This window comes from Mastacembelus armatus, chromosome 17 (assembly GCF_900324485.2).
Source record: "Mastacembelus armatus chromosome 17, fMasArm1.2, whole genome shotgun sequence".
NCBI classification, from domain to species: Eukaryota; Metazoa; Chordata; class Actinopteri; order Synbranchiformes; family Mastacembelidae; genus Mastacembelus; species Mastacembelus armatus.
In genome coordinates this window covers 6004872-6032012 of record NC_046649.1, presented here as the reverse complement: position 1 = coordinate 6032012, position 27141 = coordinate 6004872, and the positions used below count along the sequence as shown (strand labels likewise).

The 27141-nt window shown below is 40.2% G+C and overlaps 1 protein-coding gene across 1 annotated transcript in view; it reads right to left on the bottom strand.

Annotated features, from left to right (window-relative positions):
- Window positions 1–27141, bottom strand: part of cdh24b (cadherin 24, type 2b) — a 123307-nt gene that overhangs the window by 50147 nt on the left and 46019 nt on the right. The window contains exons 2-3 of the mRNA XM_026313365.1: window positions 24322–26141; window positions 8486–8780 (exon numbers count right to left, since the gene is read on the bottom strand). Of these exons, the coding sequence (XP_026169150.1) occupies window positions 8486–8780; window positions 24322–25848 (1822 nt within the window). The 5' untranslated portion in view covers window positions 25849–26141. The remainder of the gene's footprint in view (window positions 1–8485; window positions 8781–24321; window positions 26142–27141) is intronic.

Below are 27141 nucleotides of genomic sequence, written 5' to 3'. Positions count from 1 at the left end.
TCAACCTTTCCCTCCTCTATCCTGCTGCTCACCTTCCTCTTCTCCCCCCACCCCCTTGATTCTGTCTGTCTCACTTCATTTCTCTTCATCTCCGTTTCCAATTCCCTTTTGCTCCCTCTTTCAATCGGACCGTCTGTCTCTTCGACGGCCCTCCCTCTCCTCCCCACTCCCTTAAATTTTCTTTCTACGGTTCATAGAGAGTCAATTTGGCAGGAAAATTTCTTCAAATTGTTGGCAAAAGATAAAAATCTAAAATCCAGTAAACACATTTCATATGTAGAATATTCACGCATGTCTATATTTATACATAAGGACAGGGCAAATGACCATTCCCAGCAGGACACCAGCTACACGAGGTGGGAACGAGACGGTGATTTGTGGGAGCAGCTGCTACTTTATTTCTGATCAAAGTCATGACAGTATCACTATGGGAAAGATAGGTGGAGTGTGTGTAGATGTGTGTATGTAAAAAATATGCATAGGGAAAGCATAAAGGGAAGCACGGTATCATCTGGTTGCTGATCCTCTACATGTAGTTAAGAGTCACAGGGGTTATTGACAGATGGTAGATCTACACCAGAGAGAGTTTGAGTGGAGGAAGTCTGTGGTGTGTGTGTGTGTGTGTGTGTGTGTCTGCTGACACATCTATGTATCAGTATAAAAAACTATTATAACTATTATATATAACTATTATATATAACTGTATAAGAATATGTAAGTCATAGAGGCCTGTTTTCTGTGGACCCAGTCCTTTTAATTTTGATATTCTAATTTCCTTATGCGGATGATCATTTTTACTTATACTTGAGTGAGACTTTGAATACAGGGCTTATAATAGTGTTTTACACTGTTGCATTGGTATTTACTTTAAAGATAATTAAGCATTCCTTTCACCGCTGTGAGTTAGAATAAAAACATTGCAATAGTCAGACGAGGCAAGAAACTCAAGCAGTCAGTCATGTAAACACGTCAGTTTAGACTGATCATCTAACGCAATTGACTTTAGAACAGATAATTTGACAGTTCGACATTTCTCTTCCAAATATGTTCGGCTAACGAGGTTTCTTAAAAACTCTTGACCACTTATTTTTCTCAACCCGTCTGATCTTAACAAATAACCTGATCAGTACAGTGTTATAATAACCAACAGTCAGACGTATGAAAATAAGATCAAAGTTGATATAAACTTTCCACCCCAGAGTCAGCATGCATACTAACAAATGCTTGGTTTTCCAATTTGTTGTTTATGTGCTCTGCTGTCCTATGAATCAATGCCCAAAAGAAATGAAGGAGCTGTTCACAACTGCAAGAAAAAAAAAAAAAACAAACAAACAAAATAAAAAATTGTGGATGGTTGCGAGACAGCTTGAAGACAATCTGGGAAAACTTGAAAACTAAAATTAAATTTAAATCTCTTTGTGAAGTTTAATTAGCTTCTAAAGTTAAGGAAATTACTGTCCGCCGGCACAGTTATGCATCATTTGATGTTTTCTTTACTAATTGTAAAAAAAACAAAACAGCATGCTATAACTATTAGTGGTCATCCATGCACAATTTCGTTTCCATTTCACAGTTTCTATTCAGCTAGAAAAAAAAACTCACAGGCTGACAGACTACAAAGTCTCTGCTATTGAATCTTTTTATGTTTCAGGCTTTTTCACTATACGTATTGTAAATAAGTGCAGGGTTGCATAAGTAGATAAGCTAGCAGAAATGTTGCTTTTGACAGCAGTAAAAACTAATCAGACTTTGGGATCAAACAGTTCAGTTGATGCAACAAGTTCAAGGAGAAGGCAAACCTATTGGTATGCAGCCTGCCAGCCATGCCATACAGCCAGTCACACTCCACAAAGATCAAATATTCACACTGCCACACGTCCATCTGGAACGTATGTTCTTGCCATAAGACACCTGCACTCTGGGGAGAAGGAGTAGGGATCGTTCCCCAGTTTATATGTTCATAGGTTAAAGTTTAAATGTGAGTCTTTCCCCCTGAATGCAGATACACATCTGGCCCAACGTTTATACCCACTCGAGTGAAACCAATGCAAAACACTTTGCCGACACACATTTCAAGCAGTGAACTGGCTCAGCTCCAGAACACCTTGCATCAGTGTCTCATTGCCGTAGATGAGACATAGACTGCCCCCTGTCCCACCCCCACCTTCGCCCTTCACCGTCTCAGGGAATGAGTCTTTGATAGGATTCTCACAGCAGCACTTTCTCCTCAGTTGCATGTGTTGCAAAGCTCCTTGGTTAATACTGAAATGTCAAGTAAACATTGTATCCATGATTGACTAAATAACTCAATCTGAAGACTGAGCTATTAAGTGCAGCAGACACTCATAAGGCAGCTGATAGGATTATTAAACTGTGCTTGTCTCTATCACCACCTCTCCTTGGTCCCTGCCCCAGCGTGCTGCTGGAAGGGTCTTTATTCTAATCTGAATTAACCAATTCAGCATCGGGGGGGGCCTGAATGTTTGGTCAAAGCTTTAAGAGACATGGCCTGGACCTCTGGCCGAATTTGCTGGACTTTTTTAAACTAACCAGTTTAGGAGTGAATTACTTAAAAATTTCTGCCAAATTCAAATATTTTCCTGAAAGTAATTCTTCTTGCTTTTAAAAGGGAAGCGTGCTCTTCAAAGTAGAACCCATTTTCAGGGGCAAAGCAGGGTTTAAATGGAAATTAGAGTACTTTTGTACATACAAACTCTTTCCTACAGGCACTCTGCAGTCATGCTCTGAATTATAATTTCAGACAGTAATTGTCACTGTGTACATCTCACTGTGCCCCCCCCCCATCTACTCTTGCATACTTCTTTCATTTCAATCTCAAGCACTCCAGTCACACTGATCAGTTACAGAAATATTGACAGGTCACAGTGGCTGTAACATGTCCTTTGTCAATGCCTTTCAAGTGGAAGTGGCAGGTAATTTCAAAATCATTTCTCAATAAGTTGAAAAAAAAAGGGTAAATGTATCAAATTATACCAAAATCTCACAATTCAACAGGTTTTTAAGAATGTCACCCTAAGATTTAGGTGGCTTCTTGCTGTCCAGAATTTATTCATTTTGTAGAAGCCACAAATTCGGCTGCAATGAGAGCATTTCCCAATATGTTGCTTCACAAACCGAAGGCTTTCATTGTAGTAGTAGGTGCAAGTGCATGTGCTTGCAGACACATTGAGAACAACCAGTTTTTGTAGAAAACTGTAGAACAGAGGTCGGAGGAGTATGAATGTATTATTTGTGGATGGATTAGATTACATATGGGTGGAGACAGGACAGATTTCAGTTATGGCCAATCAAGTCAGCCCCTCATTCCATTTTAAAGCAGGACACAGTTTCCTAATGAACTGAGACAAAACGTCTAGATGAGTAAAAAAACTGTGCTTCTCTGGAAAGAGCACAGTCCCAAAGCAGCAACAAACTATACATGACTCGAATATGAATAGACAGTAATCATAATAGGCGGATTATGCCTTGGTTATGTAGTACAATATATATAAGCCGCTTCTGTTTGTGCTGGTTTTTTTTTTTTTTCTTATATTTTTGTATGCTCAAGTGATTAAATTTATTGTATTTAGTCAGTTATACCTGTATGCTATACAGTTACATGCAGAAGTCACAGCTTCAAATGCTGCAATCAAACAACAGGATTTAAGCCATTTGCATGGTTACATAACCTGAGAGTATTATAATAACCCACACTATTTGACCTGTGCATAATTACAAACTGCACATGAGAGCCAGCAGATGGAACATATTGTATGTACTGTATCATTCCTGCTGCTGTCTGATGGCTACAGGTATTTAATCAACAAAAATGAAGGGCCTCATACATCCTACAAGTAGCTGTTGGAACCAGTATTATTAAAAATCATCCATTAGTCTAACCTATTATGGATTCTGCTGCCATTGCATTTAAATTGTATTCCCATTTGCATTTGATTTTGGGGATTTGGAGGAGCCTCTGTATGTGCATATCTGCCAACTCCAGCCATGAAATTTTCCCTGTCTGGTCTGAACAGACAGAAACAGAGATGTAATTTCATGCCAAAAAGAGTAATAAAATTCAACAGCTCTGCATGACCTGCCTGCTCCTGACAAGACGTGGAGCGCAAATACATTTGAGCACTCATGTGAAACATTTTAAAAAAGACACAGAATGTACTTTTAATATATATTCTGCTTGGCGCTGTATCATTATGAAATCATTCCCAAACCTTTTACAGCACAAAATGTTTTTATGAGACCAGACATCCAATCAAATGTGCCAGAAAGGGGCCAACACATAAACTAAAGCACTACTTTCTTCACTTAGTGCCACTTTTGCTGAATGCCCTTCAGAAATAATATCTACTGTACATGTTAGAACCTGAAAAGGGTACACATGAATCTCTGTTTCTTGTATTCTGACTTGTACTGCTTGGTCAAAGCTCTGCTGACAAATTGCAGCAGAGGGAAATATTACACTTTTTAGTCTGTTGCCAAATTTCTAACATTAATACATGTTTGTTGAGCGTCTCTCATGAGCACCTTTGATTTTGCAAAGGTTGAGAAACACAGAAAAGACCAAACAAGCCTCTTATTACCACATCAAAATGACATGCATCACTGAGCTGTTCGTTCATTAGACCTGGAGCAGATTAATCTGTGTTTTTACTTAATTATATTTCAGTGCATAAAGGGTTTTCATTTGGCAGCTGTTCAAGGCACAAGTTGCTGCTTGGTCTGTATATAATATCATTTTATCTCAACAAAAAGAAAAACTATACAGTGCATTAGTCAAAATCTCACCTTACTTGTGTCGAAGCAGCGGGGCGGTTATTGACAACACATTTCAGGTTACATACTCTATGATCATTAGCAATTTTTAAATGCTTAATGATTTAACCTGGAGTTAAGCAATGAGAGAATAAAACGAATAATGTCCCTGCGTTAATCCATCCATAAGGTAGCGTTTTATGAATCCTTTAGATCAGAGTGGGATTAATTCAATCCCAAGATCGTTTAACAATACTTTTTTTGTATACATGGTTCATATTCTGCACTAAAGCCCCTTAGCTTCTAATCATAACTTTAAACATCAATGGAAAAATAAGTTTTACCAAACTGAAAAAAAAACCCTTAAGTATTCTGTTTTCTTATGTGATTATATATTACAGTATTATAAGTTAGACTGTGTGATTGTGACACTCATTCAAATGGTGCTACACATGCTGAACACGTGACATCGTCTTGGTACAACTGAGACAACTCTCAACAAAAATACAGACATCTGTCAATTAAAGTAACAAAAACTAATTTCAGCAAATATTATGGTGATGCAGGGTCCCATGAGTCCCAATGACAGGATGATGTGACAAATAATCACATAAATTGGAATTTTAATGTATATTTTTATTTTCCAAAAATACCAATTCAGGGCATTTAATTTCAGTTTATGCTGTGCTCATAAATTTACATTCCCCTGGCACAGTTTGAGAAACACTTTTTGGAAATGTAAGTGAACCTGCAGAACATGTGAGATTTGTTTTAATTGTGATGGCAAATGCAATTACTAATGATACTATCTGACCACTTTCCTATTTAGGAACAGATTTCTGCATGATCATTTATTTCTTTAAAAAATGCCCAGTATTTCTCACGTTGTGCCAGGGGGATAAGAATTTATGATCAGACCTGTATAAAGATCAGAGTGAGGAGTAATTTCATTTTGTAAGACAGAAAAACACAAAGTAATAAAAAGGTATATAACCAAAGGGACATCATTGTGGAGACTGCTTCATTTCTTTTGACCACAGCACAGTGGTGCACGGCACAAATAAAAGCCAACACTGTTTCTTTTGACCAGCTGCAGTCAAGTGTGCAAAGTTGTCTTGATATTAGGTGTGGAATTTAGTTGTAAATAAACCCTCAGAAAATCTAATTTTATATTACAAAAACTATCCATTTCTTGAACCTACAGTATTGCATCACAGCTATTAAACTGCAGCAGTTTTCCCACCATTAAGAATTTGTTTTGATGAAGCCTAAAAGACTGTGGTAATGCAATGTGAATGGAATCCTAGTCAGTAATGTTATGGCAGTGCTGTGTTGCGTAATGGCTGTATAGCTGCAGCTGTGACGTTTATAGCAACATTAACATGCTTATTGTTGCTTATTATTATTCGTTTGTGTCCTACTTGAAGGAGCTCTCATATAAGCATGTACAGTATATGTTACAGTTAATCAAATAGAAACTTTAAATTTCTAATAGCTCTCCAATGCTTCCAGTGAGTCCATTATTGTGTTATTCTGCTGCCAATAATTGATGTTGCGTATTTCACATTTTTCTCTGTGTAAGAGACATTTTTGTGCAGGTTGTATAGACAACCAGTGCAAAGCGTATGAGTAAAATACCTTCAGACAATTTAGCCCTCTGAGACAGGCACACTGTCGAGCTGTGGTCAAGTGGGGCATCCATCACTTTAGACACTGACATCAAAGACTGGCCAGTACTTTATTCGGATTAAACCACCACCCAACAAAAGGCTCTACAGTCTTAGATGGTATACATAAAGTGACCTCAATAATGCATTCACTTAAGGTAAGTTCTTGTCCCAGTTATTAAGATTTTTTTTGTTGTTTTTTACCAGTTTTACTCATTACAGTGGAGACAGGACAAGAACGAGAAGAAAGAGAAATGAGTGTGACATAATAAACATTCCAGACTGAATTTCAGTCCATCAGCCAAATGAGCAACCCCAGAAAACCTCCCCCAAACCCAGGATCCTAATTATGTTACGTCATGTTCAGCTTTGCACAAAGGTTACCTGGTCAAATTATAATAATGGTACCTCCATATTATCTTCTGGTCTAAGCACTAAACGTAATTATCTTCCTGTCATGAAAAATGGAACTGTCTGGACAGCAGATGGCTGTCCTATACTGCTTAACTGTAATACATTATATATATTTTGTTAAAATATATTACAAAACCACAACATTTTTAAAAGTGACAGTTATTAAGACTCATTATGTCATAATTCTTACCTTCAAATTACTGGAGTATATTTTTTTTATTTCAAAATGCCATTGTATTACTTTAACTTCATGTTGTCCTAGAGGCAATTTTTGAGTTTATAATGTCTCTTCTTACTATGACATTGGAGTTGTCATCAGTATTAATGACAACTGCTGTAAGTCTGTCAATCAGCTAATCATCTGCCTGAATACTGAGATACATCTGGCTGCAACAAGAGCTGTGTCTAAAATCTCTTCATTTACTGTCACCGCATGATATTTATGCAAAATATAGTGCCCCCAAATATTCCCGCATTGGGAAAAAAGTGGTTTATCTGCTACCAAACCGTACATGCAAATCATCACATTTTGTAGAGAACTGTTATTGTGTGATATTTGACCTGACATAATGATGCAAAATGATTATGTATGTGTTTGACATCTCAATTTACAACTGCAGGGACTTCAGGGAATCGTGCATTAGTGAACACAGTCATCAAAGTCCAAAACCTTACCTTACTATTTAGTTGACTAGTAAGCAGTGTTGGGCAAGTTACTTCCAAAATGTAATACATTACATAGCAGCAGTCACTGTCATTCAAAAGTAATTAGTTATATTACAATATTACTTTCTCTGAATTGTAAGGTGTTACACTACTTCTGAATTACTTTCACCAAAACACCCACAGGTACATCATGACTAGAATAAGAGTAATGGTAATAAAGGCTAGAATGTAGTTTATTCATCCGTTATACATCCAGTGGAGCTTGTGCTATTTCTCAATGTAGAGAGTTCCCTTGGTGTCACACATAGATTGCGCTTATTACAATCTTGTCCTTTTCTCTGACGACCTGAAAATAATGTCCCTCCAGGGGCAGACTGGGCCTGAAAAGATGGCCAGTCAGCTCCTGTGTCCATCTCGCAAATGCAGACTATCTATGCAGTCATCTCGACCACTGAATAGCAACAGGACATAGACGTACTATTTACCTGTAGAATCTTTTTCCTCTGGTGCTGGAATATGTCTGTTGCCTGATGTTGGTAAATTCTTGTTGTAACATGCGCTACTGAGATTGTAACAGGTAAATATTACTAAATCTTTATCACTAATTAGTTATTTTACTGCATTACATCAAAAAAAGATATAAATTACTGTAATATACTTTTCTATTGCTTTACTCCCAACACTTCTAGTAAGACAGCACACACAGCTTTGTTGTTTCCCTATATTTTGGTGGCACTGGTGTAACTTTTGATTATAATGACTTTGGTTTTTATAATAATGAAGTGAATATTAATAAGTTATGTAAGGTATTCCAAAATGTAATGGTTAATTTATATATTTTCATTAATTTATGCATTTCATATTTAGTTTTTGTTTAATTAACACTTTAAGGCAGTATACTTCATTTCATGAAAAGCCTAAACACATTATGAAACCCAGCCTCCCCCTGCCCACCCAGAGTCCAGTACCTATATTTGCCATCTCAGGCACGGTGGCACTGTAGGGGCCTTCGTCAAAGACAGGAGGGTTGTCGTTGATGTCCTGCACCCGAATTATGAACTGTGACGAGGGCTCCAGGGCACGGTCTGTCTGCCTGTCGGTGGCCGTGGCAATGAGCCGGTACTCGTCCTTCTCCTCACGGTCCAACGGTTTGGTGACGTGGATGTTCCCCGTCTTCTCATCTATCACAAAGACCGAGCCTGCTCCCTCGCCTCGCAGGATATACTTAGTGCGTCCATCATTCCTGTCCATGTCGGTGTGGAGCTAGGTGAGACAGGATGAGGAGAAATAAAAAATAAAAAAAAAAACAGACAAAATGGAAATTGGTGGAAATAGAAAGAGGAGGGAAGTAAGGACAGATAGGAACATAAAGGGTGGGGAAGAAAGACAAGCATAAACACCAGTTAAAAATTAAGTTTGTTTTTTCAAGACAGGCAGTGGAGACAAAACAAGCAGATTATCCTCTGCATGCCTCCAGGATATAATGAATTTAAACAGAGGCAGACAAAAGAAATACGTACAATACCTCCTTCTCTCTCTTACACACATTCACACACACACACCACACACACACGCACACACACACACATTCTTCCCATTGTACTGTTTCATCTCTCTATTCCTGCAGTATGAGCAGTTATGAACCAGGATCTCCTTAATCTCAGTGATATCCAGAACACATGCTCTCCTACTCTCTCTTAAAGCCTCTATTCACATCTCAGCAGCTGTGGATGGTGAGACCTTACTAGTCTGTGCACATTCAGTGCACTAACTATTTAATGAAAGCACCAAATCAAAGGAATAATGAACAGTAGGGCAATCAATTATTCCCTAACTAATAGGTGTATATGATGGAGAGTGGAGGGGTGCATGGCAGTGGGACATGCTGTATCGATCACAGCCCTGTGTTGAGCTTTATTGGATCAGCGCCTGGCGGGATGGCGGAGCGACCAGCGTCCGCTCATGCAGGGAGAGGCAATATTAGGGAAGGCTCCACACTGTCCTCCCGCTCAGACGAGAGAGACACGCCAGCGGGATGTGCCCAGCACATCAAGATTCAATCTCATTACCCCACACCTACGTGGATCGAATAGCAACTGTGACAAAAAGAGTGTTAAATTAGCCCCCACTCACAGGAAAGTGTGACATTGTGACTTTAGACAGAGAGAACTAGCTGGGGAGGGGATTGGGATTTAGCTCAGGAAAGCATTGTTGCGTGGCAACAGCTAAGCACATTTGCTAAATGAAATGAGAATGGATACTTTGAATCGAAATATTCATTTACTTTGAGTATCGCTATTTTTCAAGGCGGAAATAGCATAGATGTGCCAGCTTACTGGGGGGCAAACGATAAGTGCAGATGTTGACAAGGTTGTTCATAGCTAAGCAAGCGATCATAAGTTCAGAGTGTCTGAATGTTGAAAGCTGAAATTGTGTGAACAATTTGGCACAAAGTCAAAAGTTAAACAACACTTCACCTTGAAAAGATCCCTTTAATTTAATGACAATGCAAATTGGAAAACCTGAAAGCACTCTCACCAACAGAGAGGGTGTTGTGTGAGAGCAGTTTGCACTTAGAAACCTGGAAATAGACCTACTGCTGGCCTGAAGGCATTTCTCTATCTATACACACTGTAATGTATCTAAAGGGAGATTTTTTTTTTTTTTAAATCAGCAATGCTACAAAAAGCCTTAGCACATTTCTGATAGGTGAGTTGTTCAGTTTCAACAAACTATTGAACCATAATCCCAAGTGGCACTCCAATCATGATCTTTAAATATCAAACGCTCACCCTGTAAGCTTAGCTGTAACTACTTTGTAGGTTTCTCATTGATAAAAAAAGGAGTCCGTGGTTAGCTTGGACTTCACAGCAATAGTAAATAGTGACAATTCCTCATGGTGAGAAAAGTGTGAAAACATCAACTTGTCAAACCACTCTCCTTGTGAGCATCCGTGTCGAGCTCATGAGCAGATGTGTGTGCTCATTAAGAAAACTCTTCCATTTGACAGAATGTCGAGTGGGAGTTTGACTATACAGGTCTGTGCATTAAGCCATATTTTGGCAAGTAATACTCAGCATGCAGCCACAGAGCATTGGAGTGAATTATGATGTAGAGGTGTTATGAACATTTTTTTTGTTCACATTTTGGCATTTTTTTTCCACTATAGAGAGGAGTTGAGTGATTCTCAAAAGATTTGCAGCAGAATCATTTTATTGTGTCATCACATTACTCTTCTCAGTAGAGGCCTGTCATGGCTACAGCATCATCTCACTTTAGTTTTGCACTTTATCCCCATTTTCAGTGACTGCTAGGTCAAAATCTCTTTTAAAATATCTCTTTAAAACATAAACAATGACTCTGTTCTATTCAAGTATCCCTGTAAACCATGTGCGACATTAAGAAACATGCAATGTCACAGTCCTGAAACTGAAGCAGCTAAAAGGAATTCACCCATTGATCATTGCTTAGACTGTAACATGTCAAAATGTTTTCCTCTATCTACTCGCTGTGTCCAACACTGGTCAATACCTCTTCTTGCCTTTCTCAGTCATGTGGTCAGTATCTGCCCCTCGTTCCCCATATTAACCTCCCCAACAGTCATCAGTCTTCTGCCAGGTGTTAGGTGTAGATATTCTCCTGGCACTGGATAACTGCGTTCCTGTCGGAGTTTAGCTGCCTGCCTGCCCCCTTTCGGCCTTTGCTGTATTACTTAACTTTTATCTTGCATGCTTCTGTTGTGCTTTTGAGCCCACACATCATATCATATACATCACAATAGCAAGTCTTACTAAGTAGGCACAGTTAAAACTCAATTTACAGTTATGTAAATTGAAATACAGTGCACAGTATCTAGATTTTGTCCAACACATAGTATTAATATTTGGCATTTCAAATGGATTTCCAACCAAACTCAAATATACAGTATGTGTCACTAGACCTATGATCTCCTAATGCACCTCTAACAAGGAGTTCTGTTACAATATACAAACCTGGCAGAAGTAGTATTGCAGACATCCAGGCAATATTACAATAAAATATTCTGGCACATGGTTTGTCCTTTCTTTAAAAGTAGTGTACTGAAAGTACCAGTGAGGCAAAAAAATACCCCTTACACATCACTATCCATAGTAAAATCCACATACACAACATCTGCTGTGTGCAACCTGCAGCTACGCTTCACGTAACTTCTTATGTTCTACCGCCATAATTTAGGTTGGCCTGCCACATGTTGTTTTTATCAGTAATATGTAAAGATCTGAGTCAAACTTGTGGTGTCAGCTCATAATATATTTACAGTGGGCTAAATGTCACACTTATTGTAGAAGGCCCCAGACCTTCTGTGCATTTTATTGGGGTCCTGAGTAGATGTACTAAAACAACTTGTGTAAGGTCACATAAGTTCACTAGAAAGTGTTTACATTTTGACCTACGATGAGTTTAGACTTCTTCTCATCTTCTGTGGGGGCCAACCGGGGCCAATTGCCCAAAACACCCGGCTGGTCAGGACCACCATGGGAGCCTGGTTCCTCACTCTCTTTAACGAAGAGCCATTAACAATCAAAGTCTTAACGGCCCTGCAGCTTAACGAGGGGACTTAACGAGCTTCTTAATGAAGCCCCGGTCATCATTACCACAGTGAGCGGTGGCAGCGCTGATTGAAAGCACTGCTCAGAGTCATTCTGGACCAGGAGAGCCCAGCCTGAGGAAACCAAATCCATTTAAAGCTGACCTCTCACACTAATCTGTCTCTCCAAGATTAATAAGTAAATATAATAGGAAAATGCACTTAACTAGAAATAATGGCTATGGATATTTTATGGCTACAGAGGTGGCCCGCCTTTGGAATATCTTTCAGCCACCTGTGAGTGTGCAAAAACACCAAACCAATATTATAAAACAACTGGCTATCACCATATTTCACATCCGCTTAACGTGAATAATATGACATCTCGTATCTCCTGCATTTCATATCCCCCTGATATACCATCAAATATATCAAGAGCCAAACAATATGAAGCCACTGGCCACAAAAGCCAAATTTACTGATGTGTCACCTCTGCTTGGAAAGTGATTTCAGCCTGATAAGCTGCCATCTCCATTTTCTCCGGTTCCTGTTGTGTATGCAATACCCAGCATCCCCAGACTTCTAAATCTTTTCAATTACATATATTATCGTAAGGTAATATGCTTATACTCATATACTCAATTTCACATTTTTGCAATAACCATAAATCACAAAGCGAGAAGGAAAAGTACTCTCTGCCAACCTCTAAATCACTTCAATAACTAATACCCCATATACACAATTTCACATTTCTGCCACACACTAAATCATGAAAACACCAAGAAATGTGTTTTTTTCCAAAGTTATGCATTAGTCTAATGAATGTGGATGTTTCCCCCACAAATTCAGCATGTGTGTGTGGTCCCTGGGAGGGTGTGTGAGGCTGAGGGGAAGATGGGGTTACAGTAGAAGAAGAAAATGACAAACTGTGAATGCATACAGCATCTGTGCAGGGCACTACTAAGTCCTGAGATTGGCAGCAAGGTTGAATTCCGCAAACACATTAGGGCAAGTTTGCAAGGGCACATGGGCAGGTGTGTGAATACCCCCAATCTCCTCTGTAAGCCTGTGAAGGAGCGGGAGCTATCTATTCATGTTCTCTGTGATGACTTCAAAAGAACCAGGGGCCTATAGGACAAATGCGAGCCCCAGCGGCCAGTCAAATTCCACAACAAAGCTGGGTGGAGGTATTGCCTGGGGCTGGGACTCAGCCAGCTCTTTCATATCAGCCAGGGAGTGTCAAGCAGGGCAGAGGGGAAAGGGTCAGCCAATCAATTTGGAGCAGACCCACCAATTCAGAGAGATGTCTGAAGAAACATGCCGCTCAGGGAAAACGGCTGCAAAATTAATTTGGGAAAGGGCCCATTTGAGTTCAGAGAGCCTGTTTGAAATGAAATCATGCCTTGTGGCTAGCTTACCTGCCACTGCAATATCATTAGTTTTGCTTGAGGCTTTGTGTAAGTGTGGTGTGTGCATGTGTGTCTTACACCATACGTGACCATTTGAACAACGGGCCTACGTCAGTGTGTGTGATTGTTGGCTACAGTAACTTTAAAGTAAAAGGTGTCATGACTCTGAGTGTCCTTCCTGGCTAAGCCTCCACCTGGCACAGCCATTGCACCCAAATGGACCAGGAGCCAAGGCGTGACTAAGAATATGTGTGTGTCTGCCCATATACTTTGTGTCCCTGTGACTGCCAGCTATGCCTGACCTGGAGAGAGAAGAAACAGTTGAGATCAGGCCAGGAAGTGTGGGGCAGTTACCGCCCAAAGCCGAGGCCAACATCTACACAGTGACTAATAATTAAAGTCAACAACTCTCTGGTTGGGTGTTATCAGCTCTGCCGTCATCAGATGTTTTTGCTCTCTCTCCCATCTGGACAGCAATGAATCCCCATCTGGGCCTTAGTGGAGCGAGATGTAAAACACACCTACACACACATGTACTAACACAGAATTGGGACACAGGTAAGTAGTTTGATTGATGTTTCTCAAATGTAAGTGTCAGAACAATTAATATGTAACAGGTAAAGGACTATATTAGAATTATTGGATTTGGGGAAAAGGCTAAATAGTATGTTACATTTTTTTAAACATCAAACTCTTCCCAGAGATAAATATTTTCAGTTAATATTGGAGTGGTAATACGGGCACTTTATTTTACCAGACCAAAACATGAATAATTTCTAAAACATTTCCTGGGACTAATTAGAGTAAATAATGATTTTCCTTGAAAGAAACATATCATTTAATCCCAATTAAAAATATATATCATTCACCCATCTATATTTGCATGTTTTTCTAAAAACCTAACCAGGGACAGAGACTACTAATTAGCCTTTGGTTAGATGCTGTATATTCTCTGTATAAGCTGCCTGTGTGCAACAATGTCTGGCGGCAGGTGTGCCTGATAAATAAATAGGTCAGCCATGAGAAGCCAGATATGGCAAAAGACACAACAGTACTGCCCATCTTTCCAGCACTATGGATTATCGCCAACATTATGGTTGCACACACCTGATTTCACGAATAATGTTGGATAATCTGGCCAGAATTTGGCTTGTTGACTTCCTCTCTGTTCATTTTTTTATGCCATCAGACCTGTTGGTAGCATTTACTTTTACATTTACTTGTGGTAAGTCTCCATGAAAACCCAACTGCTATGGAAACAGTGAGCTTCGCTTCACCTGCTGGAATTGTGAGTGATTGAATTGGAGCACTTGAAGGAAGTCTTCAGAAACTAGATGTTTCTATTTAACAAGTTGTTTTTGTGTTGCTCTCAAAACCCTCTAATAGCTCATCTGCCCATGCATCTGATTCCTGCTCGGTTTGTCTAACACTTTTGTTTTGTGTCTTTCAGCAACAAGTTGAAAATCCCGTCAGCATTTACACTTGAAAAACGTGGGTCTGCTGTCGGTCATTTTTTACAAAAGTATGATGCCAAGGACAAAAAACATGAATTGTGTCTGCACATTGCAAAACAGATGAGACGCTTGAGGAGCTTCTGTTTGCCAAGAACACGTGAAATACCTTCACCAAGCTTTGTTTCTCAGTGTAACGAGTCACTTCATGAAGTAACTTTAACAATATTAGTGAGATTATTAGGTATCATTATGCTCCAACACCCATTTTCTTTATCACAACTAATGGAAGACTAACTCTAAAGTCTTTAACTACAGTTCCCATCAAAACAAATCAAAACAAATTGTCATAGTGTGAAAACACTTTCTACTAAACTAAACACAGTAATACCCACAACCAAACCCATGAAAGTATGAAAACAAACTACTAGTTAGGTGTGACACACACACATGCATGCAAATTTTCACCCTCTCGTTCAACCGCCTGACGCGCCTCTCTAATCAATGCACACCCACAACAAAAACACTTTCCAATTATGCAGCGACACTTGAACACAAACCCCCCACAGAAACAGAAGCAGAAAGCAGCCAGGCTCTGAGGAGCACTTGTGACTTCAGAAGACAGACCTTTGTACTGTGACAAGTTTTAAATTCTGTCTGAACTTTCAATCAAACCAATTCTCACAGCAAATGTGGGGAGGAAAATTCCCTTTTGTTCTGCTCTCCCAGTAAAATGTCAGACGGTATAGGAAACAGTGTGAAAATAATGTCTCCCTGTCTGTTTATCTTACAGCAAGATGTGGTTTAAATACGTCATGAGGAGCAACAGTTAACTGTTTACCATCGATCCACCATTGATTCAGCACTGAAGTTTGGTTAGCGTCAATTGGCTCTTTAATGCAGTCGTGGTGTGGACATGTTGCCCTGTTCTCATTTGATCTAATTCAGTCTGTCTCTGGAGGGCATGCTGTGTGGCCTCTACTTCAACACACGCAGACTGCGGACTCCCTCTGTCCCGCTCCCCCCCCACTCACACACTCCCTATAACAACATTCATTATTTATCATTATTAGACTTTTCCTTTAGCACCATAAGCTATTCAATGCATCTTGCTACTGTTCCCTTCCTCTACAATCCATTATTCAGGACAAAACTGCACTTTTAGACTCAGAGTATGCAAATCCTACTTTTGATTATCATAATCAGCTGATGTATAAAAGGCAGTGTGTGTGTGTGTGTGGCGGCTTGTCAAGTGATTGTTTGTGTTTTATTGCTTCAGTGCTCCACTCTGGTGGTGTATACTTCACATCATATTTTTTAGCTGAGGGAGACGAGCTTGGAAAAGGCCACTGGAGGCTTAACTCACTGCTGTACATTTAAAGGGCAAATCGCCCACATATATGCCACCACATGCCACTGCCAAGAGGAATGGCTTCTACCATTTGGAACCAAAACACTCATGTGTATGTGTGTGTGTGTGTTTGTGTGTGTGTGTGTGTGTGTGTGTGTGAGACGGTGGTGGTAAAACGTATTTTCATGTACTGTTTTATATTTTCGTGGCTTGTATTGTAATGTAATGTAATTGTATTGAGTTTTGTGAAAAGATTTTTCTTTAAGGATCAAAAATTAACAGGTTGTGTAAGACTTGATATGTAATAAATCGTGCACAAACATTTACTTGCATACATTACGGTAAAATAGGCAATGTATGCAAATGATATGCAGTTATATATTATTGGAAATATTATTGGAAAATAACAGTGTTGTACAATTGCAAATTGTTTGTGGCCCTTGCATACTGTCACACAGACAGTGCACAACATACTGCATGCTTTATTAATGTTGTGTGCCACTGCAGTTGAATTTCCTGTGTGTGTCTCTCAGGATGCATTAAGAAATTATCTGTCAAGTTTCCCTCTGCTCCCACCATCCACCAATTCTCTCATCTCTCCCCTGCCCTACCGTCCATATCATCTTGACCCTCTTCTTCTAACCTGCCCTCACCATGCACCTCTTCCTCCCCGCTTTACTTAGCCTCCACTTCTCAAACCAGCTGTCATGCATAAATAATAAAGATTAGCCAAAATAATTCAGGAGTTTCTGATTTAGCCATACCAGGAACCAGTTCAGGAGTCAACCTACAGCCAAGCTAAGTGCCTGAAGACTTTTTTTGATAGAAGATAACATGGTGTGGGTTTATTTTAATTCAATGGAACTGACCAGAGTAGACTGAAGTGATAGCACATTATGTGACCACAAAAAATTACTGTTCTGATTAACCCTAAAATGCCTGACCCAAGAAATAATAGAAAAATGTAAAAATAATTATACATATATATATATATATATATATATTATATATAATTTGCATATATGTTTTTTTGCTGTGATACATCACGCATTACACACAATTTGGGCAATAACTAATAACTAATAACAATAAACTATAACTAAAAATAATAACTTTTCTCATTGGTCATCTGTAACATCTGTACCTTCATTTTTTCAAACTGCCAACTTTCAATCTCTTTTTCTTTTATGTTGCCAAGTGGTAAGAAAGAAAACAGAAGATTAGGCAGAAGATTTGAAGACATTGTATTTTGCAGAGAACACATGGGGATAGTGAGGAGTTTCTTTGCAATGACTGCCCCTTTGTCGTTGTGCCCCAGTTGGGAAGTGGTGAACCTATCTCTCCTCACACCTGGAGGCACACTGCCCAATGGCCTCTTCTGTAGTGGTGTTGGTGGTTTTGAGCAAAGTGTTTAACCAATACATTATAAGGTTAAGTAGAAACTGAACATTTAGGTCACCAGCACTGATAGTGTTCGTTGGAATGTGGTCCAAAAGAAATTCATGATGGCATTCAGGAGCACTCCACACTGATCAAAGCAAATATTAATATCAATGATACAGGATTTTGGTTTGATTATGTGTTTCATTGGTTAAAAGACATTATGGAACGTGTGTGCTGCCATTCACTGTTAAGTTCAACTCAGCTACTGCAGGCAGCTTAATAACCAGACATTAATACTGTACTGATGTGCCACAGAGTCCATCCACTGGTAACTGGTAGCTTATTAATAAGCTAAAGTTCAAGTCAGACATGCTAAGCAACAGTGATGATTAACTGACCAAATGCTATGATTAGCTGCAATAATCTCTTCCACTGGCTGCTCAAGGGTGATTTGTGTCACCTCACATTTTTTGCCTCCTTTCCTCTCCCTCTCTCGATCTCTTGCTCTCTTTCTGTCATGAGGCTTCTCCTCTTCTTTAGCCTCTTTTGCCCTCCTCTCTCACCCGTGCCCTCCACTCCCTGACTCACGGGCTCCTTCAGGGCCACAGGGAGAGAAGTGGAGCACACGGTTCAGGCCAATGCATTAATATTAGCTCAAGGTCACGGTCACAGAGCTCACAGTGGGCTATGCATAATCATGAATTCAACTCCTGCACAGTCTCTTCACATCACACAATCCCTGTGTCACGTTACTGCGTGCTGTATTTCTCAGCATTGACAGGGCTAACCTTGAAGGGTTAACCTGAAGCAATAAACCAGCTCCAGCTCCAATTTCTGCTCTTTTTAACATTATTTCATTACCTCAGGCTACACACATACTAACCCAAATTTCCGGGGTTATCTACACATTTTTATATTAAGCTGAAAATAGGGTAGAGGTATGCTAACAGGTTCATATACACTCAGATATAAAATACTGCTACTCCCACGACTGATGCTTTAAATTCAGATGCTCACTTTGCTGATTTGTTCGACATTATCCTGAGATGAAACACAGGCTATAAAGAGAGAAGGGAGATTGGAAGTAAAGGAGAGAAAGGCAGTCTGTGTTTCCTTTGAATTCCATCTTTAATAAGACTCCACAGTTTCTCCTCTTTTCTTCCTATTCCTTTCTCCCTCCGTGCCTTGTGCCTTCAGTCATCCCATCTATTATTTTCTCTATGTGATCCTGAACCCACTCAGTGCAGACACATTTGAATGTGGCCTCCACAGGGGCTTGCAATAAAATGGTATTTAACTGCTTTCTCCATTCTTTCCCTCGCGCTCCCGTGCTCAGATGTATTCTCCTCAGAGTACACCATGCTCATCCCTGCACTGTGAGGTCAGCTTCAGAAACGTGTGTGATCTCACACTCCTTGTCCTCCTCTATTTCTTCCTTTAACTGCTTCACACGCTCTTCCCTTCTGCCAGTCGTAAGCCATTAACCTTTCCTCACTTACCACCACTCTCACTTTTTTCCACCCTACCCGTCTGCTCTGTACATCCACAGCCATTAAGGCTGATCTCCCCGTACCATATTCCCTTTCCTCTCTTTCTCTCTCTCTCTAGTTTTAGCCTTTCTTCTGCATCATCCCTTCCTCATCTTGCATAGTAATCTTGCTCTCCTCTGTCTTGTTATCAACCCGTCTCCCCCCTTCGTACAACACTGTAGTCACTCTCTAATTGCTGTCTCACCCCTGCTGTGCTTGGACCCGCAGGCTAAATGATTTCTACAGGGAGAGTAAGAGTGAAAGAACATAAAACTGAGCTGTTTGCAAGGAGGCATTTTTTTATTATTATTATTGATGAATTCCTTGTCAGAAGTTGTTTGTTTTTATAGTTTGTGCAGCCTTCTATTGGTATCATCACACATTTGTCTTTTTTTTTTTTTTTTTGCCTCCTTGCCTCTCTACACTGCTTCCTTCGGTTTTATGAAGAGTCCTTTTATCTATGTCATGTTATTTACGATTTTGAAGCAGGACTTACAAGGGTTCTATTTTTGGGATATTTTTGCATGTGAAAGCAATGTGGATTGTGACCATTTCTGACATAATTGTAGAGTCTACACAAGTATGTGGCTACAGCAGCAATGGAGGTGGTACTCATACCTTACCTCTAAATTAAAGTAGTAAGACCACTGAATTAATATATTCTGTTACAAGAAAAAGTTTTAGAAAAACATTTTCTACATTTTAGACACTACTTTTGTAAATTTGTATAAACACATGAGTGCAACATGTACTTTAAATTAAAAGGTATTTGAACAGTCCCTCTGTTACTCCAAAATAATGACAAAATGCAGTATGTTAATTTGGTCCAGTATGTGCATAAGTTATTCCCTGTGAATTCCATGTGTGGTATTCTGTTCCTGTATTTAGATGACATGCCACAGGCATGTCATCTAAATACCAAAGGACACTGTGGACAATAGATATATATAGTCATTTCTATATACATATATACAGTATATAAGCTTTGTGCTCTCTCTCTCCCCTAGTTTGTGCTCTCTCCCTGTTCTCTCTCTCTGTACCTTCTGCAGGTGTCCCTGGTCCTGGAGCTGTATATTGCTGCTGAGCAGTTACTGGCCCCACCAACCTGCAGTGTCTATTTGTTGCTTATTGTTGCTGTTCTTTTCTCTCTGCTCTATCCACTCACCCCAAATGAGACGCCCAAACTGAGCCTGGTTCTGCTGGAGGTTTCTTCTGTTAAAGGGAGTTTTTCCTCTCCACTGTCGCCAAGTGCTGCTCATAAGGGAATTGTTGGGTCTCTATATAAAATGTGGTAAGATGATTTTTATTGTGATTGATATACAATTAAAAATAAATTGAAATTTTAAAAAAAGAGAGAATAGTCAGTGAAGCAGAGGACATGATATCCCTGACTCTACTACTGCTGCTACTATGGTCAAGCTGTAAAAAGCATTGGATACAGGATTCTACTTACACACAATTGCACAATTTAATAGTGTCTTTGGTAACACCTACATTTAAAACTCCACAGCCCACGTCTGCAACAAAGACTTTCTGATAAAAAATCATCAGAATTCACCTAAACTATTTCTTCAGGCTTTTAGGAAGTCCCTCCATAGCCAAAGACATTTTGTAACTGTAACATTCATATATCAAATCTGTAGAGTACCCTTTGGATGGATGGATGGATGATGGTTAGACGTTATTATTACAAATGTATAAATGTGTAAAATAAATATGATAGAGTAAAAATATCAAGAAAACAGAAATACTACCTAAGTGTGGCTCAAAAATCACACTTAAAACAAATGTACTTAGTTTTTTCCACCACTGGTTGTAGCTAATGAGAAAAGAGTGATGATCAGAGAAGAAATGTGCGTGCACACATACACAGTCTCAAACACCAGCACTTAACTTCCTGTGACAGCCTTCCTCTCATACTTGCATCACCACCAACTTTCTACAAGCACATTTGCAGTATCATGCATGCACACGTTGCACCCAGAGGCAGCGTACAGAGGCGCAGGATTTATCAATAACTGAACTGTCAATAACCCTGTTATTTATATATCTTTAGATGGCCTCAGGCTGGTGGAATCTTTCAACCACATTTAGAGAGTAATTTTCAGCAGTGAATATTAATGAATGTTTTAACATAACAAGAAAGTTAAGTATATGCTACTCTGGGAATTGGTCTGTATTGTTCAATGTGTCAGAAGCTGGAAGCATTTAATTCCTGTTTCATGTTGATGTTTTATATTCAAACTGTACTCTAGTGTGGGCGTCATGTGGCAAAGACAATAATGTCAATTGAATAATACAGGCATATTTTACTATGAATTATGTATGTTCATGACGATGTTAATGATCGGCTAATGATGATAATAGCCTAGATCCATTTTCTGTTGCACTGGGGTGTTTGATACGCAGCCCTTACACTTAAACTGCTAAAAGTGAAGTGAGGCAAAATGAAGACGTTCGAATTTCCTCACAGAGTCTAAGAAACTACTATATATGTCACGTTTTCTCGCCACAGCGTTAGCAAGTTTGCATTTCAAGAGGAAAATGTGGAAGGAAGAAAAGCTAATCAGAAAGGGGTGTTTTTTCCTTAATCCCAGCTCTGCTGAGGCGCCTTTTCTCCTCAAGAAAAATCTGTGTTTTTTTTCACACTGCCTCTGCAATCACTTGAAACACCATTACAGACCATGTGACAGCATCAATTAAATTCACAATTATCATGGGGCAGAGACACTCCAGCGTGAGAAAATATAGTAACGCAGCATCGTCTGCATGTCTGTGAGTGTGCGCATGTGTGTGATTATGTGCATGTGAGTGTGTGTGTGTGTGTGTGTGAGTAAGCAATACAGTGATTGTTGATAGAAAGCAGAGTCAAACAATTCACAACATAAAATGTTTCTTGCATTTTTGGCAAATCTTGCAACCTGAACAATTCTACAAAAACAAGTTACAACTATAAACAAAAGCATATTTGATGATATAAAGAAATTTCATGGGTCACTCCAGCAACAATGAACAGCTGGTGACTTGTCAGCTCTTCCTTTTACATTCTGTGTTAAATGAGCTGTTCTCAATAATGCTTCTAACGGTTTGAATTGCTTATAAATATCCATGAAAAATTACACTACTGTTTGTAAAGTTGGCCACTAATTCATTATGAGTTTAGCTGCAGAACCTTTTGTCTCCTCCCATTTAAAATCATAGATTAGTCTTTGCTCGTTTTCAGGTTTAGTAGAGATTTATCCAGACAGAACTGTCACAAAACAGCATGAACATTAGAGCTTAGATTTTTAAAGAATAGTTAAATGCAAAAAACACACATTCAGATGAACATGGCTTCTGCATGAGAGTGTGTGCGTGAATATGGTATAGCTACAACAAGTGCTGTGAGTCACAGTGTTTGAAGCTGATTGAAACTGAATTTGGACTGTCTTGGATCTGGCAGGTGGAGTTCTTCTGGCCTGTACAGTCAATTTCTTTACACTCTCCATCAAAGCTCTCTCCATTGAATCACAATCAGGTCCCTGATGAGGGGAAAAAATGAGGTAACGTGTGATGATCTCTACCTATAGCGTCAGCTGACACTGGAGCAGAGAAGGAGATTAAAAATTCATAAGCGTATTAAGATCTATAAGAGCATTATTCATGTGTGCCATCTCTGTTCTAATACAGGAGGGTACTAATCATACACTAGCCTACCACACACACACAAACACACAGTCACAATAGTATTTTGGGTGTACTCCAAGTGTCAGCTCTATCATATGGGCATGTGCGTGTGGCCTGGCATTATTCCCTCCTTGAGTGCCATACAATGTGCTGGCATTAATACCTGCTTGACACAGCAGATTGGCACTAATGGCTTTACACACAGTGCCATCTGTAAGCTGGACCGTTAGCTCTTGCATCTTCTCCATGCCCACTCTCTGTTCTTCATAGCTTTCAGTTCAGACTATCATCAGTCATAGCACAAAGGCAAACGCAGCCAAATTAAGTGTTGGCTAAAAATCAATGCACTCTGGGAGACTGTACATGAAGGCTGCAGGGTCTTGCCCATCATTGTGCACCTGGATATTAAAATTTTAAAACACAAAGCATTTTGGTTCTTTTTGTCTATCAAGTGTGAGACACCTCCTACTGAGCTGAAGCTCTTGACCAACGGCCCAAATTGAAGCACTCACACATACACAAACCAGCTTCTAACTTTGGCTTCCAACAGCCTGCAGCAGTCACACAGGGATCATTACTATTCATTTGCTCAGCAAACTGGCCACACAGGCTTATAAATTAGCTCATCTACTGCAGCTGGGTACTGAAACAGTTGGTGCACGCTGAGGACTGCAAGCACAGCCATTACAATGCAGGACTCCGAGACACCTTCTGTCCAGTCAACATGACCTCTTCCATGCTCATCTGCTCACTCAAAGGAGAAGCGAGTGAGTGCATCGGGCACTTGGGGGGTGGGGAGGGGTTTATGCCCAGTCAATGACTCTAATAAATTTCATAGCAGAGCAATGGGACTTGAGCACTGTGTGTGTTTATACTGTGTGTACAATGCAGTGATAAATCCTGTCCAAATGAAATAGCACGAGACCTTGCAGACCTCTGACCATGAGGAAGTAGAGCTGACTGGTCTGACTGACAGGGAAACACTCGGACTGTGCTTGCTTTCTGCCTTAGGTGGAGGATCAATGGTGAAAGGAAAAAGTAAAGCTATTAATTCTTCTGGATATGTCAATTCCCACTGGCAGTTGCAGATTGGTAGTGATCATGACTAGCCCCTTGGGCAGATGAGATCTGGGGCTTTTGTTGTGCCTCGGTACACCATTGACTCATTGAAGATTTTATGGCTACCTGGAAGGCACCATATTGCACTGGAGAAATGTAAATCAATTCCAATTGCAGGTTTATAACAATGCACAAAAAACCAGGAGTGTGACTGTAAATTATGCTAACCACGTTTTATATATAATATGTATCTGAGAGGATGGCCTGAGGTTAGACAAGCCATGTAAAAGACAGGAAGACCAGAAGACAGTGTCCTAAATATTCATAAAACATTGATAAAATAGTTCACAGCCCCTGTCAATGATGAATGAAGTTTTCTTTTTCCTTACCCGTCCGATGAGCACAGGTTCGGGCCCGGCATATTCTTCAATCACAAAGAACTGGTTCCAGATCCAGCTCCTCCTGCTGCGAGAGCGGGACCCCTTGGTCTCCATGCGTTCACGCACATCCTCGTTCACCTCTGACTCTGCTTCTTCAAACACAAGTCCTTTCCCATTATCTGAATCAACAGCTTGGATCCCAGTATCTCTTGTGTTGTGGCTCCACTCAGGTGCTGGGTGGAGCCTCAGGACATGACTGCTGTTGGCAAATTTGTTGTCTTCATCTGCAGCGTACTCAGCTGTGCTGAGATCTGTCTGAGCAGAGTGAACTGCCTCTGTTAATGGGTCTCTATGGGAATCTGCTGCTCTGTTCCCTGGTCTTACTCCCAGGGGTTTCACTGTCAGCACAGACAGAGGAGAGTCATTTGTTTCAGAGGGCACATACAGTGGGAGATGTTTTGTCGATGTAAATGGTGGTTCTGTTCGACTGATCATTGCTTCTTTCTCGAGGCTGAGGCTGACCTCGTTGCGAGGTGTTGACAGCACACGGACAAGGTGTTTGCTCTTGTTATCGCTACTATTTGAACCTTGCATTCCCAAGTTGTCCTGCCCTTTACTTAAAGCTGAGCTGACTGCACTTAGTGGATTACTGTGAGTGTCAGCACCCTGATTTCGATTAAGATCTGGAGTGGTGACTGGGCTTACATAGGGAAATGCAGTCTGATTATCAAATCCCGTGTGAGACTGAGTGACAGCCATATCTTGACTCATTATTTTCTGAACCTCTAATTGTCCATGGTTAACGTCAATCAAATCCCTCTTCCTGCTCCGGCTGCCCTTGTTTGGAAAGCTCAGGCTGGGAATGTTCTGCATTTGGGAATTAACGATCCTGACTAGGTTCTCTTTCGACAGCAGCTTCAATACTCCATAACTGCCGGTGAGGTTCAGCTTCCGGGTTGAATCTATGCTGAATCCTTTTCCTGAAACACCAGTAGTAGCAGAATCAGGTCTGCTTCGGGATCTAGAGACTAATTTGAACCTTGTTCGGTTGGAGTGTTGATCTGGCTTGTGATGGATTGTGAATGTTTTCTCTGACCTTCCTGTTTTGGTTGAAGTCTCAGCATTCTTGGTGTTGTTCTTAACTTTCTTCACATCCTGGTTTGGCTCCTTGCTACTCGCTAACATGCGAGGCATACCATCTTTTTTACTGACCGACTCAACCTCAAGCTTGGGCTTCAAAGCTTGCCTCTCCTTGTTAGCCACAGATGGAGCCGCATGATTCGGCAGTATTTTGGAATAATAAAAAGAAGCATCACCGGTCTGCTCATGACTAATCAGGTTTCTAAGAGTTACCACGGGCATTGCATTTGCATCCATGCTTGCATCCCATTGGTCCACAGCTCCACTTTCCCCTAGTTTCAGCATATGTGATCCAACCACTCCTCTCCTCCTTACAACCTTACTGGCTGAGGCACCTAATGCAAGGCCCTCCCACAGGCACAGGGAAACCAATAGCAGGAAATTTCTTGTGATCATCTTGTCTTGTGGTGAGAGGTCCTAATTTGAGCAATGTTTGCTGTGAGGCAGGCCTTGTTTTCTAGTTGTCTTCATTCTCTCTTCTGTTTCCCTCTTCATGCCCCTCCTCTCACTCGCCCATCCTGTACCCTTCACACTGAGCTGGAGGGCAGGTGTCAGTCACTCCTTTACTTTTTTTTCTTTTTCAAGCTGCCTAATATCTTCCTCTATTTCACCAAGCCTCTCTCTGCTGTTTTTTTCCCCACTCTTCTTGTGAAGCGTCTCATTCAGCTTCCCACGGAGGGTTGAACACCCTGAGAGAAAAGATAAAGATAATTAAGTTAAAACTTTAATCATTGCACTGTGTTAATTAAAAGTGGAGTGGCACAGACAGGTGGGAGAACTAAGAGACAAGCGGGCAGGACAGATCTTTTAACAGAGCAGCAATCCCATTTTCATAAGCACAGAGGGCTTTTTAGGCCTAGAACACACATCCATTTATACCTTCATAATGACCCAAGTGTTTTTTTTTCTTATATCATTTAGACAGACGAGGAAAAAGTTATCATACTATTCTAAATGGAAAAGATAGGATGACACACTGAACGTTTATTGATGGAAAAGCCTGTGAAGGATTTCTGCAGTGCAAAAAGGCTGTGATATGATGATATGACATGACATGATATGTTGATGTGTGATTCATTAGATGGATGGATATTATACTTTTATCAGTCGGTGAGAATGTCAATACACATGAAATCTGTATATGCTGATGCATGTTGTTGCTCTGAGTGATCTAAATGGTCTCTCATGCACTCGAGCCTCAAATGGAAATCCTACCAAAAAACAAATTGTCAGATATCAATCAGCATGCCTGTTTTAAGATAAGCACGGGAACACTTTATTAGCCTACACATCTGACAATTGCATCAACAGAAACATTTTCATTATTGCTGTGTGCAGCAAAAGACAGGCATATGGATGTATATATTAATGTTTTGGAGAAAAAGCCAGGGAAGCCAGATTGAGATGGTTTGGACATGTTCAGAGGAGGGACAGTGAATACATTGGTAAAAGGATGCTGAGGTTAGAGCTGCCAGGAAGGAGGCCTAGAGGAAGACCAAAGAGGAGGTTCTTGGATGTAGTGAAGGAGGACATGAGGATAGTTGGTGTGGGTGAGGAGGATACAGAGGATAGGGTTAAATGGAGGCAGATGATTGGCTGTGGCGACTCCTGAAGGAAGCAGCCCAAAGGAGAAGAAGAAGATCCAATTTAAAGGGGCAGGCCAATGAATTGGCTTTGCACTTCCATAAT